The 19325-nt window shown below is 39.7% G+C and overlaps 1 protein-coding gene across 3 annotated transcripts in view; it reads right to left on the reverse strand.

Annotated features, from left to right (window-relative positions):
• Positions 1-19325, reverse strand: part of CRYBG3 (crystallin beta-gamma domain containing 3) — a 96159-nt gene that overhangs the window by 8636 nt on the left and 68198 nt on the right. For all 3 annotated transcript variants that reach the window (XM_040567763.1, XM_040567772.1, XM_040567781.1), the window contains exons 14-18: positions 17110-17236; positions 16042-16074; positions 11862-11971; positions 11186-11312; positions 1989-2128 (exon numbers count right to left, since the gene is read on the reverse strand). In XM_040567763.1, coding sequence (XP_040423697.1) covers positions 1989-2128; positions 11186-11312; positions 11862-11971; positions 16042-16074; positions 17110-17236 — 537 coding nt within the window. The remainder of the gene's footprint in view (positions 1-1988; positions 2129-11185; positions 11313-11861; positions 11972-16041; positions 16075-17109; positions 17237-19325) is intronic.

A 19325-nucleotide genomic window follows, 5' to 3' on the forward strand; every position in this document is an offset into this window, starting at 1 on the left:
CAGCAGCAAGATGCCATCGCACAGACATAAATCTTACTCTGTCACTTGTTTAAAGCTGACAGTAGGCTTCAGGGCAAGGAGCCCAAACACCCTCTTAATCTGTTTCCTGAACTCTTGGTTACAGATAAGGCAAACCAACACTCTAGGACTGGAAGTCTCCCACAATCACCTGTCACACCCTCGGTCTTTGAGCTACCTATTTGCAGTGTAGGATGAGAACAGACTGTGGAGGTCTGTTTCCTTGGGAACACCGTGAGGAACTCAGAGAAAGCCCAGCCAAGCACCTTTTCATTCTGCCCTGACTCTTCACAGAGACAGGAACCAGCTAACCCAGTTGGGATGCTCAGGAACAAACAGGAAGGTGGGGAAGGGGCTGGAACCTTGCAATTACTCTCCCGTGCTTTTCTACTATGTGGTCCTGAAGCCCTCACCCTTCCTTTACAGCCACACACCTGATGAGATGGCAGAAAAAGCTCACAGAGAGATACTACCCCACAGGAAGCACTTTAGAGTGTAACACCTCTATAGAGGTATTTCCCACCTGAAATAAGTCAGGTGTTACTCTCAGCAACAGACTTTCCTCCTCCAAACTAGCATCACAGATCAACGTGGAACATGAATGCTGTTCTCAGTCTTAAACTGCAGCTGCCTGCCACTGCCATTTGGGGCACCTAAAGACAACAGCAGCAGATGATCACTCACTCTATGTATTTTCAGAATGGGCTCAGGACTGAAGCGGCATAGATGCTAGGGACTAGAATGCATTGTAAATTGACAAAGCTCTGTGGTGAAAGCGATATGGGCCCACTGCTACAGTCAATAGCTGGTGACTGTTGTTACAGAAAAGGAGGCTCAATTCTTAGCCAACGTTTCAAGAAAAAACTTGTGTGAAACGTCTGAAAGAAAACAGTCCACACGCAGTGCTCTGGAGCATCAGCTAGGTTAGGCTTAGGCTTTGTACCAACCTCTAAGAATCAGAGGAACGTGCAGCAGTGTTATCACATATCTATAGACGGGTTTTAACTTCTACATGGTAACAGACTCAATGAGTTTGCAAAATTCATCGCAAGAATCACAACAGAGGTGTATGTAAGCAGTGAACAAACAGTCTACATGAATTCCTTGCCTAATTAGTTCAAATTTTGCATGATTTTGTGTCATCCCATAAGACCTCTAAAGACAACTACAGCCTTGTGTATGTGAATGCCATGAGAGGTGGGAAGAAGGTTAAAAATGAATGCAGGAAGTGTGTGTCACATTTGAAGAACAGCAGTTTCCAGTCGGCCCCAGTTGCAAGACTCGGCAAGTTCTTTGTTCCTGCTGTCGAAGTGCAGGCCTGAAACTTGGCCAAGACAGAATACTTGGGAGCTTCTCCAAAAGGTGAAAGGGGGAGAAGGGAAGGGTTGGAAGGTCACTTCCGCAGATGCAAGATGGTTTTCACAGAAGAGGCTGGGTGTTTAATCAGTCATGGGGAGGGGGTTAAACTAACAACAGAAGCAAATTACTGCTCCAGCTGTCCAATCTGCCCCAAGCCTCCCTCACAAGTCACTGACTCTGTGGCAGCTAAACAGCTTGTCAAGCTTCACTGAACCACTGTGGTGGTTTATGTTAAATCACTTCAGTTTACAGCAGGTATTTTACAACCAGTTAATAGAGGCAGACTGAGTTTACCTGTCTTCGTGAGTCAGGAATCAAAACTGATCTACTTTTGGCTCCTGGCTTGAACAACAGGCTCTATTGTTCATTATGCATAGGGATAAAAGGATGGTTCTTAACAGGGGAAAAATGCATCCCCTGCCCAGAGTTCTTGTTCATTTCAGGTCTTGGTACAAAAGGTGAATCTAGCATTCAACAATGTTTTAGGATTTTGAAATGTCTTAAAATAACAGAATGTAAAATGCATCCTATGAAAAAAAGGCAGCAATTGTGAGAAAACACATGCTCAGTATTAGCTCCTACAATATCAAGAATATTTCTTCCATACTCACAATCCACTTCTCACCCATACAGACTGAGTGTAAAAATGAAGATCCTCATTCAAAACGGAATTGATGGGTTTGGTGAAGTGCAGCTCTCTGCCCTTGCAGCATTCCAGAGCAAACAGACTGATGGAGGGCTCAGCAAAAACCTTGGGGGAGGGTGAAAAAAGCAAAATTTTACTCAGAGTTAACTTCAGTAGTTAAGTATGGTACACACATTTTGCCACTTTGATTTCATTTCTACATGCTTTTGGTTTAGATCATGCTCCCTCAGCAAATGTAGCAGCAAAGAAAAAAAAAAGTGCATCTACCAACAAAGCACAAACAGCTGAAACATACTGGATTTATCAGTGGCTTTGTCATCAGAGTGTAGTTCCCCACTGACACAAGCCAGAGACTGAGTCACATAGAGATGCAGAGGAGCCTCTGTTTGCATTTGAAAAATCTCTCTATGATCTGGTCTGTATCGTCAGGCTCTTGATTGCTTTTCAAAAATCCAGTTTATTTACTGCTGGAACAGGTTATGGTAGTAGTTTTCAGGGTGATCTGCAGATTGCTTCTATAGTAATGAGGCAAAACACAAGTCTATTGTCCCGAGACTTACATTAGCTATTCAGTGGTTTGTTCACTGAAAAAATCTTAGGGATCTGCAAATTGAAAAGGCCTCAAAGCATCAAAACTATAAAGTTCTCAATGTTTTTAACAGACAGTTCTATTTTTCTTCTGACAGCCATGAAAAATTAACATTATTAGTAACCGCTTCAATCCTGTTTAGAATTGCGACATTTTTCACTTTTGTCTTTCTCTACAGCTGAGAGATTTCTTATGAAAGCAAATAAAAAGATCAGTTTGCATAAAATTGTGGTACAGCTGTAAGATCAGCAGAAAAGAAGAGGGGGAAAAGATTTAAATATAAAGTCTGTGCCTTAGTACAAGGAACACTTGTATCTTTTTTCAGCATTTTAAAGCTGAAGAAAGCTGAAATCGTAAGCACTTGCAATTTATATCTTGATGCAGCTGGTAAAGGAAGAGGGAATAGGTCTGACTAACTGCTCCAATTAGCAGCCTTTCCAGGGAAGCCACCGTGTTCTTGGAAGATGTTAACTGGCGATAGCCAGCTCAGTGCAAAAGGAAGAATTTCTTTTGCAGCAAAGGTATGGCCCCAGGTGGAATGAATGAAACAAAATCTTGAATTATAGTAGATGAAGGTGCTGAGTAATTAAGAGAACCTAACTTTCATGTTTGAAGAGGCACATGTATTGTAGTGAAGTATCTCTGAAGAGCTCAGTTGTGATTCAGCACTTACAAATTTACTGGCACTGACTCAGTGCACTTGGTATGTAACTGGTTGTTAAAATCCTGCCTCAGAAAAATTGCTTTCCTCCACTGACCACTGCAGAGACAACATAAGTCATGCTACACTCCACGGACTGGGAGTTTGATGAGACATTTTAAAGAGTTTGGGATCATCCACCTGCAGAGATTTTTTAAAAGCCTATTACACTCCTACAAAACTAATGCTACAAAACAGAAGGAGATTAAAACCCATCATTGTCTTTACTTTGAAATGCCTGTTCTTCCCATCTGCCTTCTGGTATAGCAAATGGGTCAAATTTATGACGTGTGTTTAAAGGCTTACTTTGCAATCTAGACCAACAGATCTAGTGCAGGCAGCTACTTCTCGGTTCGCTTTGCTGAGCAAGGTGCTACCACCACGCTCCAGTCTGCAAGAAGCCTGCTCACTTGGCTCCAGCTTTCACCTGAGTGGAGACCAGAAGCCGTGTCCAGAACAGGCCCAAAAGGGAGAATTTTCACAGGTGCACCAGAAGGCATGGGAAACACCATTTGGCATCCTTGCTGCTAGACACTGCTACCGAAGCCTAACATTTATCTTGCTTTTTTCCATTACATTAGAGACTGGGATACTGTGCTAGATGAACCAGTCATCTGATCCAGCAGATCCATTTATAAACCAAGCATCTGAACAGCAAACAGGTGGAGTCAATTAAAATGACTACAGGTCTCACACGGTTGAGACCTGTTTAAACTTTGATGGGCCTGCAAAAGCTGTCAGGTTTTTCAGAGTCCCAGTCTGTCAGTATGCAGCAGACGTCACATCTAAGACACACACAGACAGCTGATCACAAGGACTGATATCACCCTTTCCAGTGAGACCTAAAAGGACTTCACTGGTCTTGGTGCAGACGTGAAGCACAGAAAAAAACCCACATGCTGCTGTCTCAAGCACCGAAGCTCTCATATTTCCATAACCAAATATAGAGCAACAAACTGATTACTCACTTTATATATACCATTTTACACCAACAGCTGGCAGCAGTGACTTGGCCTGGCTTTTTTCTCTGATTTTGTTTTCTTAGCTCCATGGAAACTATCAACAGTAAAAAACAAGGTTTTGAGGCTATGCTATTACACTTCCTACAGAGACATCTTGCTTGCCACCTTCCTTGCAGGATGCTGTGGTGCATTTTCACCCATTTTCAGGCTGAAGAGCCATCACCAATAGACAAGCTGATCAGCTTACTTCACCACGGCCCAGTCCTGATGGACCACAGAAGAATGTGTATCTCCAAGGGCCAGAGGAAGGGCAACCAGGCAGAGAATACAAGAGGGGATACCTCACAGCAAGGCACTAGCTTAGATGGACTCCAGTCCCCGATTTTGAAAGGTGAGCTAAAGGCATCTACATTCACTCACAACTGGCAACTCAGTCCCATGTCTAGGTTAGGATTACCTTGGCTTCCTTTCATAGTTATCTCAAGGAAAATACCTGAAATGACATCCTTTGGAGAAAGCTTGCCAATTGCAAGAATGATAAAGCACTAAGAAATTCATTTAATCTGATCTCTGTGGATTAAGGAGCTAACTGCCTTGCCTACACCCACACCAATAGATTTGCAGGTTTTGTTTTTGCCGTTTTTAAGGCCAATGTCAGTGTTCAGGGAGAAACTTGAAAATATTTAATATATTCAAGAGGACAGTGATTAAGGAAGGCTGTATTTACATAGTATTTTCAAGGCAGAAGCACCCTTGTGAGCTTTTAAGAACAATGATATTCTTTACTTAACAGGTGTGGTAATCTATGGTTAATACACCCTATTGTGCAAGGAAAATGACAACTCTTTCTTCCCTCTCCACATTGTGATTTCAGAGGCTGAAAGTTAAGCCATTGAAATCAGCACAGTAAAAGTCTTTCGTTTAGTTCAGCTCGGACTTTCCCCTGTGTGACTTCCACCTTCACTTAATGGAGAGAAGCTGTGCACCACAGATTTTTCACAATTCAGAACAGAATTTTATACTTTTGCAGTTCAGAAAAAAACTGCAAAAGCAGCCCTGAAGCATTTGATACTAAACAAAGATTAGTGCAAGGTGAGCTTCCTTTCAAATGCCTTTTCCTTGCAGCGTAAGGCTTGGGTGCCTGATTCATGGAAATAAAATAGTGTAGAGGTACAAAGAAGTTAACCAAAAGGTGCTACAGCTGAAAACCAAGTGCACATGGGGATTTGCACACATGCTTATAATAAAAACTATAGTTTTAGTGAAAGATAACATATGAATAATTTTAATAATGAATTTTGTCAAAATTATTACTAATCATCCTGCTGAGAAGGGCTCACCCCCATAACATACTTTTCTTGCACTTTTTTTTTTTTGGCAAACATAGATTTTGAGAATTTGAATGTGAAAACCCAATAAAGTCAAAGAAAGAAATCCACAGGACTAAAACGTGACTGCAAGCCCGTCACGACAAGGGTTGGGACATTTCCCCATTTGTGGCCCTGCTGACCTGCTGCAAACAGCCTTTGCCAGAGTCTTAACTGGAGGAGCTTCAATAGCTGTATTATAACATCCTTGGAAAAATCTTTATTTTTCAGTCTTGGCTAGCTTATTACGTTCAAATGTCTTTGCTGAAGTTGTGCTCGACTGGCTACTCCCCTCGGTGTGGGAAGGACGCCTGGCTGAGGGAAATGAATGCAGTGCTGGAAGACAGGAACACCCATGGTCCAGCCCCAGCCACATCAGATGACTCATGACCTGGCCCTGGGAAACACTGATTGCTTTCTGTATCTTATTTTATTATTTACCTCACAGGAATGCTGGGAAGATAAGTTAACACCTGTATTTAACTTAAAGATAAGCAATATAGAAATACGGGAAGTATCGTGATTGATCAGAGGAAGAACAAGGAATGCCTCAGGAAAAAAAAAAAAGAAAGAAAGAAAAGGCATTGCACAACCTACAATCCACATCTCATTTTTGTTTTTAGCAAACAAATTTAGAATTCTGTTTGACAAGCTATGAGACTGGTTTAACTTTAAGAATGAAGTTAACACAATCCCTGTTACCCACACAACACCAGATCAAATATTATGGGGAGTTTAACGAAATAACATGCTTGAGGAAAGGCTGAACTAAAGCTGAACTCCACTTTGTAAGAACATCCTGTAAGCATCTCCATCCCCAAAACTTTTCAAGCAACAAACACTGGACAAATGCCCCAATAAGTAACCACAGCCCTATAAATGTCCCAGCTGATTTCACCTGCTCTCTGGCTGTGCCAGGGGAGCAGCCCACACTTGGAGCCCACACTTCCTTTTCTTGAATTCATGGCAGTACAGGAGGCAAGTCCTTGTTGATGGAGGTATGGAAACCTGCACCTCTGCTGCAAATGCAGCAACCCTTAACCTGTGCTATGCTTTCACCTGCCTGCACAGTGGCTAACAACAATAAATCCAGAAAATTTCATCAGTGAGCACTTCTTTAAAAGATTTTGCATTTGTAGGTGAAAAGAGACAATAAGAGGCAAGCTGCATGAATTCCAACATTCCTACTGCTGCTAAATAGATATGTATCCTCCTATTGCAAGTGGTTTTTGAAGTAACTGCCTGTTCACTTAAAGAAATGCGTTACAGTGAGATAGGCCTTTCAGCACTTTTTTCCCCATTATAAAATAGTACATGAAAAAGACTCTGGACTTTTCAGAAGCAAGCCTTTTCTGAAGAAATGAGGCCATGTAACATATTATTTACCTTACAATCTAGATTAATACATCGGTACTGTAACTGTTTTTCTTCATAGAATATTGAAAATAAAGGATATTGTTTTTTTCATTATCAAGCTACAGAAGTGCTTTGTTTCTTCTGTATAACCTCTTATTAACCTATAGCATTAAAAAACCACACCAAAACAAAAAAGCCAAAAAAAAACCAAAACAACACAAAACTCCCAGAAGAACAAAACAGACCACTCTGAGCAAAATGGAACAGCAGGGAAGAAAACTAACTGGTAGGACCTCCTAAATATTGAGTATTATATGCCTCAGAGAAGAACCTCTTTCCCATCTTGGCTTACTGTAAACAGTTCTTGCCTTCCTCTCTGTCAGGAACAGGGAGGCAAATTCCAATTTCCCGTTCAGTTTCGAGCATATCAAAACCACTTTTGGTTTGCAGTCAGTAAAATCAGTCCAAGCCCGACAAAAAGAAAAAATAAACAAACTGATGACTGAAGAAGCACAGCCCTAGGACTACGGAATGCTTTCCCCACTCTCCTTATGAACCTGTGTAACTTTGCTTTGCTATTTCCTGAACAAACGGTAGAGGAAATTGTTCTCAAAAGTGTGCTTACTTCCTCTATGATGCTAGTGCATAAAAGAGGAAATAACCAAGGTGGAACCATGTCAATTTGAATTTCATGAGAAATGGGGGACTGTGTGCGCGAAGCGCTGGGGCCAGCATGCCATATTTATATAAGAGCTCAGTTTTTCAGGAAAGAACCAATAAGGCATCCCTCCAAGAGCAAAAAGTTAGAGCAAAAGTTAGCCAAACTAAAATACTATCACAGTAAAGAAATCAGACTATCACTAGTCTGAGCCTGTTTTCCTGTCCGAATTCGTTAAACTCATTTTGTGTTGCTCTGAAAGTTTTTTTTTTCTATTTTAATTGGGCCAACTCAGTGCTTTAGAATAACGTTTTTCATTTTGGTAGGCAATTCAGCTCTTTAACAAGCAAACTATATTTCTGGTAATTTTCAAAATAAAAATCCAAAAGTTTACTTTTCTAAGAAAATACCTATTTTTTTTTCTATTTAGAACTGTTTGCTATATTTGTAAATATTCTGCTTGCATCAAAACCTCATTTGCCTGCGAACAAACTATTTACTCAAATCCTTTCCTTTTCTTCATTTGATTTAAAGAAAAAAAAATTCAAGGATTTGCAGAAGTTATTACCCTGTTTCATATAGATTAAGGCTTTACTCTTACCTCATACAGTCACAAAAATACCACTGACATCTTAGAGTGTTTTCCCATCAGCTATATACCGTGAAGGAGTATGACAAATAAGTAATTTCAGTCCTCAAGCCCTCCTTCCAAAATGGAGAGTTCAGGAATCTTGTGGCAGCTGACAACATCTAAAAAGGCCTCTCAAACTGTTGCGTGTTTTAAGTGAAAAGTCAAGATGTTACACTGAAGGCATTTCCATGTGCTAGATGCTCCGTTTAGCTACCCAAACGGATGGAAATAGAAAGGGCACCTTGATGTGGAATCAGATGCAGAAGTCTCTGTGGATGCCCAGCCATGCTGCACACACCCTGCAGGTGTCACTGACCTATGCTAACTGCTAGGTTTCACAAATACTTTGGAGTTAGCCCCACACAAGGAACCAATATTTTTACACACATACTGCTGATAAAGTCCCTAGGTTGGAACTTTATTCAGCTGCATAATATCAACATACCATATAGTTAATTATCATTACAAATTTGCAAATTATAAAGGGAATACCCAGATCCCTTGTCCCCATTTCACCCAGCACATCTGTCCTCCTACCCCAAAGGATGGGTTGAAACAATCTACTTCTAAAATACATAGTTGGACTCAATGGACATAAACTGCTCTCAAGAGCCAGTCAGGATCTCACCTTATGAGCCCTTTGTACTGGTAAGGACATCATTTTTAATTCCTCTGCCAATGCCATGGGCCTCTATTTCTAGTTGACATCTGGGAGGCAGAAACCTCATGCGGGCTCCCCTGCAGTCTAAGAGTCCTTCCAACAGCTACGCTTGCAGTAAATGTACGTCCCTTAAAGGAGAACATTCAGGGCTTGTCATTAGAGTTATGCATTCTCCTCATACATCTGAGCTATTGAGCTCACAGAATTGTAGATACACACCTTAGGTCTCAAATTGGGCTAGTATTTAAACCCGAACAATGGAAGGGGTTCCAATGTTACAGCAGAATTCAATAATGCTATACAACAATTCCACTTGGGAATACACTTGCTGCTCTCTTGAATGAGCTAACAGAAATATTTTGTAATAAAAAGGGCTCTGTTCCAAGAACAGTGCATGGCGGACAATGCACAGAATTAACTACGGCTGTTTCTGACCACTGACCAAACTTACTGCTGCGTGCTTAACATCACGTCTGTGCTAAACAATGCCTCTGAACACTGTCCTGCACCATTATCACACACAATGTGTTAGGGGTCGATGAGTGCATTTCTATTTGTAAAGCAGGTGTGGTTCAGTGGCATTTTACACTGTTAAATGCCTGGACTTTGAGAAACACAAGGTCTCCGATTTGCAAGAAAGGAACTGGACTAGAGGTGCAAACTACACACAAAGCACAGGAAGATATGTGTAAGCTTCCCACACATGGCCTGCCAAACACACTTCTCCCAGGGCTTGGCCATTGGCAATCAAAGGCTGCCAGTAACTTTCTACTACGCCAAGCTGCCCACTTACTTCCCTGTGAGACTACACATTGGGGAATTTGGATGAGACCTATCATTTCATGTCAAAACTTCATTCTGATTTAACAGAGCAGAACACAGAAGTCTAACATGAAAGGGAGATCTTTGATCTGAAAAACAGGCTCTCAGCAGGTGGGAAGCTATCGCTGCACTGAAGTCAATGCAGCTTGATCTATGTAACCTAGCAAAAGGACCAGCTCTCAGCCTTGAGCTCTACATCCTTCCCACCAAGGTTTTTGGTGTTTTTTTTTTTTTTTAAAAACATGTTCACAAACATAAAAAAGGACTTAAATTCACAGTTTACTTCAAGTATTGAGTAATCTTTACAGCCTACTTACATAAAAGCTACAGAAAAGGGCACCATGCCACATGGACTGAGTTTGTACTCTGTGATCAGGGAAAGAGAAAGACTCTTGGTGAAGTTGGTCAGTGCTGGAGAGAAGTGGGCGGAGCAGGTATTTGCTTCTCTTTCAGTGACAGCATTATGGCCAGCTTATCTTTTGTACTCTTGCGTAGGAGCATACTGAGAGATGGGACAAAGGCACAGACATGACAACAAGATTCCAGAGGCATATGTCCTATGGGCAGAATTACAGCAAGACCTAAAAAAGCTAAATCTATCTTGTACTGGATACATTCCTGTTCAATCTCCTGGCCATAAAGGACCTTGTATCTCAGCTTACTGCTACAATTGGTCACTTGACTTCAAGATTTTTGTTTGGGTAGTACAACCAACATGACCTGAAGGTCACAAGAAAACTGTGTGCATGTGTAGTAAGTACTTGCCTTGTGTATCAGGAGTCACTAAGAACGAGGATGGCCAGAACTGAGCTTTGGACTGGACTATCTGACGTGTCATACACAAATCACAGGCCACATGTGGTATATTATACCACTTTACTTACTGACCCCTAATTCGACATGCCATTAGGAGGTAAAACCCTTTTTAAAAAAAAATAAAAAATCTGCAGAACAGTTAGTAAATTAAACAGAATAATGGCAAGTATATGCTAACATGTAATATCAGTTTTCATATCTTGTGTGTACTTTGCTTTAAGACTGAACCTTGGCTGTAGGCCTAATAAAAGCAGCCCCATATGCTTAGACAGCATGTCAAGAAGTAACATCTCACTGTGTACTAAGCTTGCTGAGCTGCATTACAAAATTCAGTCAGAAAAACACCAAACAATGCAACTTGTGTGAATGACAGCAACTTTCAGCCCAGAACACACAAGCATCCAAGAGTGTGTGCCTACAAGTGAATGCGTGCATGTGTGCACACAGCCTGACTTGTTCCAAACCCCCAAATCCCATAAGCCAAGAAAACAAATTTCATTCTTTTCCCTGAGTGGGAGTTTGTTTAACACAAGCACTTGCTTTAGACATCTGACTAGGAGAAGAGTTCCAAAGCATTATTATTTTCAATAACGTCCTTACGTATTCAATAGGCTTGAGGGATTTGATTGTAGCACTTGGGCAGCCACAGGAAGTGAGGTCAACGTAGAGGCCTTCTTCCAGCACACAGTGATTGTCAGCAATTTCCCCTTGGTAATACAGGAGCCAACTGTAAGAATAATGTAGCAAAAAAACAGATTAGCACCTCTAGCTGCTTATTAGCAGTAAGTTTTTTCAAGATTTAATATTTGCTAAGGAAGTGAGGAATTAAAAAAATTTGTTTGTTCTTGTTAAGCTTTGAATGAAGGTGGCTTGAAAGGCTATGTGACAAACCAACCAAAGCAGCAAAAACAAGTCATGTGGTATAGAAATTTCAGACTCAAACAACGCTAATGGAATGCAGATACCTCTCCTGCACGGAAGTTCTTAAAGTCTGGAATAAATGCTAATGGGAGTTAAAAAAAAGTCACAGTAACTGTCAACTTGCCACAGGGAAAGCAAAAGGCGCACTTCCCAAACCAATGGCAGGACGACACTTACTGAGCTACATTGCAAGACAAAGGGTCTAAGACGTGATGGAATATGATCAGAGTGTGTTACGTACTTTTGACAATTTGAAATTTGAGAGTTATGCACTTCTGATGATCTGAAATAAAGTCATGGTAGGAAAAAAAAATCATATTACTTAAAGTGGTGGCATGTAAAACAACAGACTTACCATCCCCGAAGAACCTTAAAAGAACATGGTATGAATGATGTGAAATCAGAAACTTCTGCTGTGAAATCTATGCATGCTCCTTGGAAATGTGTATTACTGAAAGCTTTGAGCTACAAGAACAAAACAAAATAAAGCCAATGACTAGAAGGGAAGCAAACTCATTACCGTTAATGTAAACAAAGATAGCTGTGGTCTTATGTATCTATTTAATTCACAAAGATACAATAAATAGAATGAATTCTTAGGGAAACTTTTACATTTCCATAGCTGCTTTCTTCTTTAGAAAGACTGTGTTTTTATCATCTCTGTGTCTGGTTTAGAAAGCTGATGCTAATGATGTTAACACTGTTACGGTGATGTTAATGCAGAGGTATCAAACGTAAGTTCAAATGCAGTAGGAGAAGACCCAGAGAAGAGAGAAGGCTAGGACTGAAGGGTGTTATCTTCCATCTGAAGTACCCTTGAACTGCAGATAACTCTCAGTAATCCAGGGTTCAAAACAGGAAAGGAAAGAATCGGTCAAAAGATACAAGGCTACTATTGACTAAGTGCCTTGAAGTCTTCTGTGACCAGTGATTCGCAGTAATTTCTTGTTCAAGAACCAGCAGGAGAATTTCTGGGGACAAGTGGGTGCAGCTTGGTAGATGCACCATCAATATATGAAGTTCACCTAAGATAGTTTTACATGTCACGAAGAAGAACTTCCAGCAACATTGAGCAATACCCCACAATAAGATGTGTTCAATTCACCCTAAAAAACGGTAAGGTGGAAAGTACTGCAGTTAAAAAGAAAAACATTAAAATAATGATAATTTAAAAAGTAGTATAATATAGCCTATGACTTATAGTGAAAGTCACTTAGAATTCTGTACCGTTGGATTACCACTGTGTAACTGAATCTCACTTTAAAGCCTGAAAGAGAGGCTGGAAAAGAATGCAAAATTTAACTTTATCAAGAGAACAGCTCATATTCTGTAATGGAAGAAAAACACTATGGCTGTTGCAAGAGCTAATTCCCCCTTTATGCCCCAAATTGGCCTAGCTTCCTGCCAAAGAAAAGAACTCAAATGCTCTTGCCAGTACTGAGAGAGAAGGCCAAACACAAGAATTAGCAAATGATTTTATGGAAAAGTTCAGACTATGTTTTTAAAAGAAATGAATATGTTTCTTGCTGAAAAAAAAAAAAAGAAAAAAAAGAAAAAAAGAAAAAAGAAAAAAAAACACAAGAAAGGTTTAACCTGGCCTTGCATGATATAACTAAAAATTGAAGAAAACAGATCAGCTACAATATGATGGCTAAAGTATAACTATATTTTTCTGTAAATATAATTGCACTGCAATATCCCAGAGCATTTATTTAAGCTGTAACTATGTACTATTTTCTATGCACTTATCTTAAAGTCTTTTATAAAGGAATATATGCACACACAGTCCTTCTTTCATAGGCCAGATGCTATGCAACACTTTTAAAAAAGATCTGTGACTCCTTTTTATACAGAATACATCTAGTCATGAATGATGGTCTTCAGTTCACAAAAGCTAAGATGAAGTACCAACTCCTCAGTGACAACATTGCATATCTGCAATTAGTATCAAACGGCAGCTATCAGGATTTGATGTCACTTTATAAGGCTTTGCTTCCTAAAAAGTCAACAGACAGCACGCTGGAAATTCAAACAAGTTATCACTGCAGTTCTCTCTGCTTCCTAAATTGTTGAAGTCAACTGTTAATGAAAGAGGCTTTGTTCTTGCTGGACGAAACAAAGTTTTCTTTTTAAAAAATAAAATGATTGGCTTTTTAGAATTGATGATTTCAGTCATTCTTGCATCATATGTACTTCGCTTATTACAGAGCCTGGCAGGAGTAAAAGGTCAGGGCAGTTACTGAAAGATTAAAGAAAATTTAGTTGTTTTTCCATTTCTGTATAACAACTAAAAACCAATGTGGAAAAAGACACTCTCCCCTAGACAGTGAACACAGTTCCCTTAACTCAGACATATGGTTATTAAAGGTGGGAGAATATATACAGAATCATTCAAAATAACTGGTGTATAGCTTATTCAAGGGTCAAATACTTAGGATGCTTAAGGATTTGCCAGCTCATACGCACCATGCTTTGAATTTCCAAACTAAGAGACTGTTGCATACATGGAAACATTTCATTAACTTTGAATAGGAAAATGCTTATATTTATTTGAAACACTATTACTTTTTCTTATTGTTATTGAGTCTACTTATTATTATTAAATGTTTCCTTACAAAAATTTATTCAAAATACTTCCCTTCCTAAAAGAACTGTAGCGATATGAATGACATTCTTCCTTCCCCAGTTTTAGGACAGAATCCTATGAAATTCAGGATTGTAATAAATCAGGATATCATCTTTTAAAAATAGGATTCAGAATGGTACTCGAGAACAGAACAGGCAAAGCATAACCTGGTACAGACCAGTATTTTTTGGTGATTGTGTATAAACACACACACAGATGCAGATTTTTTGATACATCACTGGAAATCAGGAAGACAATAAATACAATTTACTGAGACTTCGAAGGTTTAAATTGATCTTAAAGGTCTGCAAAACTGCATTAAAGCACTTGAATACTTTTTTTGGAAATGCTGAAAAAGTAGAAGAGTTGAAGACAGAGAGAAAATTATTTTCAACTGTTTGGATCCCACTGGTTTAATCTGAGTCTTACATTATCTTATTTTACCTAGTATCCTTTACCAAGGCCTTACTGTGAATGTACTTGCAAGTCTTTGAATTTGGCCGCAAACTGCCATATGAATAGGTCTGGCAGGAAACCAGTGTTTAAGACTAAAATAATACACCAATTATGTCTTCAGACAGGAAACATTTCCTGTAGTCCTAGGTTTATCATAAAATTGTAGAACTAGAGTACTTAGAGAAAAAGAAGGGTGTGGTCAACCTGCTAAGTAACACAATGCATGCACTTCCCACGTGTGTATGGCTATTATACTCATTGAAGGAAGAGAGAACAAAATTATGTCCACATGACAAAATACTTAAGTTTTCTAAAACTGTCATTGAGTTCTAGAGTCTTTCTTTTCAAAAATGTCATGTTTCCCAAAATAAAGTTTTCCAAATTTGCTTAATTAAAAGCATGTCATAAGGAGCGCAATATAACAACTTAGATAATCACCCATGCTAGCAACCCACTCCAGGACAGAAAAGAAGAAATCAAACCACAAATGTAGGAATGAAGGAGAGCCCTGTCAGGGAAGAACGTTGTGGGAGACACAGACCATCCTTGGTGACGAGCACAAACATTTAGAGCAGGTTTTAGACATAGAAAGATACCACAAAGGTATGTTAATGGAAAGATACCACCAAAGGTATGTTAATGGAACACAACCTTGTAAGATAAAGACCAGAAGTGCCAACCCCCAAACTAACTTGCCCTGAAAACTGAAGTGAATTATAGGGACTACTTTTTCTCTTTATAAATTGTCACTAAGGCAGATAAAACTTTCAGGGAAATTGTTAGAATGTATAATAGAAGAGAATTATCTCAATTTTGTTATAATCAAGATGTGTTCAGTGAAGGTCCTATGTTACTGGGAGGAAAAGGAAAGCATGGAGTATGTGGGGCCCACTCCTACAAGAGCAGCTATACAATGCTTGGAAGACCATGACAAGCAGAGCTACCAACATGTAAGACAAAAATCCCAACTTCCCCTGTTGATCGACCTGCTGGTTTAAAGACTGCAATTCATTTTTTTGCAGTTTGTACTTTGCTATTCTTCACCTCATACATAAGGCAAGATAGTGACAAACCAGATGCAATACAAAAGAATGGAAAGAATGTATGCTACAAAGAGAAGGATGAATGCATGCGATAGCAAGTTTCCAGAAACATAAAGGAAAGAATAGGAAAATAGCTAGCTAGAAAGATCCAAAGTCACTCAAAACCTACTGAAATGCTTGCGTTTTTAAGGACAGAACACTAAAGGGTATGATCTGGAATAAAACCAAGAACAGAACATTGGCAAACAGCCTTTACACATTTACCAGCTTCCTCAAGCAATGCTGTACTGTATGGAGATTATAATACTGAGATATTCATCTGAAGTAATGAAGCAAGAAATTCAGCATTACCTGTGTTTAATTATTAAATGTGGTTTAGTACTAGAGACTGTTATATAATGCCAACATACCAAATGTGGAGGTTCATTTGTTCCAAGAGGTTCCTGCAATAATAAATATATACACATGCATATGAACAAATAAAATTAACTACAATTAGTTTCCTATAACATATGTCAAGTTCCTTAAATTGTAAGCTACAAATTCAAGAGCAGAGACACATACTTCCTATGCTCTTGGCACAATTCTCTTCCTCCATCCTCTGCCATCAGATGCCTAGAAGCTCATGACTAACTGCCTGGTTGTTCAGTCCTTTTCCACACAGAGAACTTGCATCATTATTTAGTTCATGTAACTAATTAATTAGTTCACATAACATGGATTAGAGTCCATGTAAATTTCTCTGTATTTATTTTAAATGTATTTCGTGAAAAAATACAAAATTCAAGATAATATTGGGACACCTCTTTCAACACACGCTCTTCAAAATAAGGTAAAATGTTTGTTCCTTTTCTGTTTTCAGTGCAGTACTATCATTTAGTATATACTCATTACTGAGGATTTTATTTGTTTTGCATTAGGGCTTTGACAGTGCTGGCACTAATCCGTTTGGTCAAGTTGCCCCACCTTGGATTTAATAACGGATTACAAATTTTTCCTCCTTTTATTTGCTATATACCTTATAAATATTTTAGTGGAAAACATAGAAAAAAACCACCACTACAGAGCTCTGTTACGCAATAATAATACAGGCCAGATAATGGATATAAAAATACTTGAGAATCTATCAGTTAGATATTATATTTTACTACGCTTTAAGGCAAATAAATCTTTCCAGGTCAGGTTATTCTTTCCATGAATGCAGTCTGCCAAAGGGAGGTTCTTCTTATGAAGTTTCCCTGGCAATTTTCTCATTAACAAATAGAAAGGTCCACAATGTCCATTTCAGAAAAAGTAGGTCCAGTCTCCATCCTGAACAGATTCATTGTGTGTCATCCATAAGGATCTTTAATTTATTTCCAAGTAAACAGATAAACTGATTAAACAGCACAACCCAAATGATAAAATTCTTGTATGCTCTGAACTCAACAGGTCTCCTTTCTTTTAAGTTTTCCCCTTAACAAGTTCTAGTAACTCACCAATTTAATAGGTCGAATTGACATAATGATTTTACTAGATCCTCCCCAGTCCAAGAAACACTTGTATTTTCCCTTCTCCAATACATATTGCTCTCCACAGAAATGTTTCTGCTGGTATGCAACCCACCTGGAAAATGGCACAAACAATAAACTGAAAACATCATATTTTCCTGTGTATTTGATGAAAATACTAGCAAGTTGAATTGAACATTTTACCTTGGAATTTTTTTTTGATAAGCTCATTTGACAGTGTAACATCAAATTCCATCTGAGGTGCTTAAGGGTCACACAGTTTATTTGCTATTTTTACGTCACAAATGTAAACAATTTGACAAAGATTCAACTTTGGGTCTCTGCTTTCTATCAAATTTATATTCAGAATAAGATCATGCCTTACTTAGAAGGCCAGAGGAAAGATACTTGATTGACTAGTTCTTCAATCTCTTTCAGCTCAATCTTTACTTGTTCCTCATCCTCCCCCAAGACACATCTTTCTTCCAACGCTTCCAGTTGAATTTAAGAGAAATGGTGTAAGAAGAAAGAGAAATAAATGAGGAATTCTTGACAGGATGAGATAAAGCAAAAGCTTGCAATGGTTGCCTGTTCAGACTACTTCCAGTCTGCTATCCACGTTGCAATTAAAGAAAGGAACCCTGTGTGAGACCAGTGGCCCCATCTAGCCCTGCACATGTTCTTTAGTAGTTACATAAATAGGTGGAGGCGAGTTAGGGAGATGCCACTAAGCTGGCCACTTTCCTTGGTCCATTCCTCTCTTAGTCCCCCATAAACCGAGACTGTTATATTAGGGATATTAGAGGACACCACATTCCCTAGTCTATTGTAATTACAAGCATACAATTTAGCACCATGTAAGCATTTTTTAGATTACTCTTCCCTATTTTTATTAATATACATTTTTTTATGTTCCACCTGCTCAACTTTATGAGGTCCAGCTGGAGGTCCTCACCATTAACGTGGCCCTTAACTGCCCATAAAAACTTAGTCTGTCATCTGTAGACTTGAAGAGTTCACTGCTTGCTTCCTTTCCCAGCTTACCAGGTTTTCCTGAATAAATCATTAAATATATGATTGAATAAAACCAGATTTATCACCAGTGCTTGAGAAACCAACAACTCTTCTCTATTTTTAAAAGTGCCCAATGAACCCTACACTTTGCTTCGTATACTTTAGCCAGCTTTCAGTCTGTAACAGAACTTTTCTTCCAATTCCATACAACCTTATTTCTTTAACAAACTATACACCATTCTACCATTCTCTCAAAGGCCTTTTTTCTTTTTTCTTTTTTTTTCTCTAAGTACTGTGTCTACAGGACTATCTTTAATGTATGAGCATATCCATTTTCTCATAAAATACCAGAAGTTTAGTGAGGCAGGACTTCACTTTACAGAAGCCACATTAAGTCCTTTGCTACAGACTGTGATTAACCATGCATTCCATGATCTTACAGATTTTCCCATTTTACTATGGACTGAAGCCAGATTCATTAGTCTATAGGTCCCAGGGAGTCCCTCCTAAGCCATTTTTGGAGATGGAGTTAAGCTGGCAGTCTACCAGACCTGTAGCACAGTGGCTGTTTCCAACAATGAGGTATGCACACTGGCCAGCAGTTGGTAGCCTTGCAACAATCCTCTGCTTATCCTTCATGTAAATCTCTGTGATGTCTGCTTGTAGTGGGTTTACATGGCAAGGTTTTGGTAGCAGGGGGCCATAGGGGTGGCTTCTGTGAGAAGGATCTAGAAGCTGCCCCATGTTTGGTAAGGGCCCCACTGCTGACCAGAGCTGAGCCAATAAGTGATGTTGTTTTGTGCTTCTGTGAGAGCATATTTAAGACAGGGAAAAAAAAATGCTGCGCCACACACAGCAGGGAGAGTGAGAGGAGTGAGGAACAGCCTTGCAGGCGCCAAGGTCAGTGAAGAAGGAGGGGGAGAGGTGCTCCAGGCGCCAGAGCAGAAGTCCCCTGCGGCCTGCGGTGAGGACCATGGTGAAGCAGGCTGTCCCCCCTGCAGCCCATGGAGTACCATGGTGGAGCAGTGTTCCACGCTGCAGGCCGTGGAGGAGACCACAGTGGAACACGGTGGACCTGCACCGAGGGAGGCTGCGGCCTGTGGAAGACCCCTGCCGGAGCAGATTCCGAGCCGGACCTGTAGCCCGTAGAGAGGAGACTACGCGGCAGCAGGTGACCTGGCAGGAGCTGC

This window comes from Cygnus olor, chromosome 1 (genome assembly GCF_009769625.2).
Source record: "Cygnus olor isolate bCygOlo1 chromosome 1, bCygOlo1.pri.v2, whole genome shotgun sequence".
Classification (NCBI taxonomy): Eukaryota; Metazoa; Chordata; class Aves; order Anseriformes; family Anatidae; genus Cygnus; species Cygnus olor.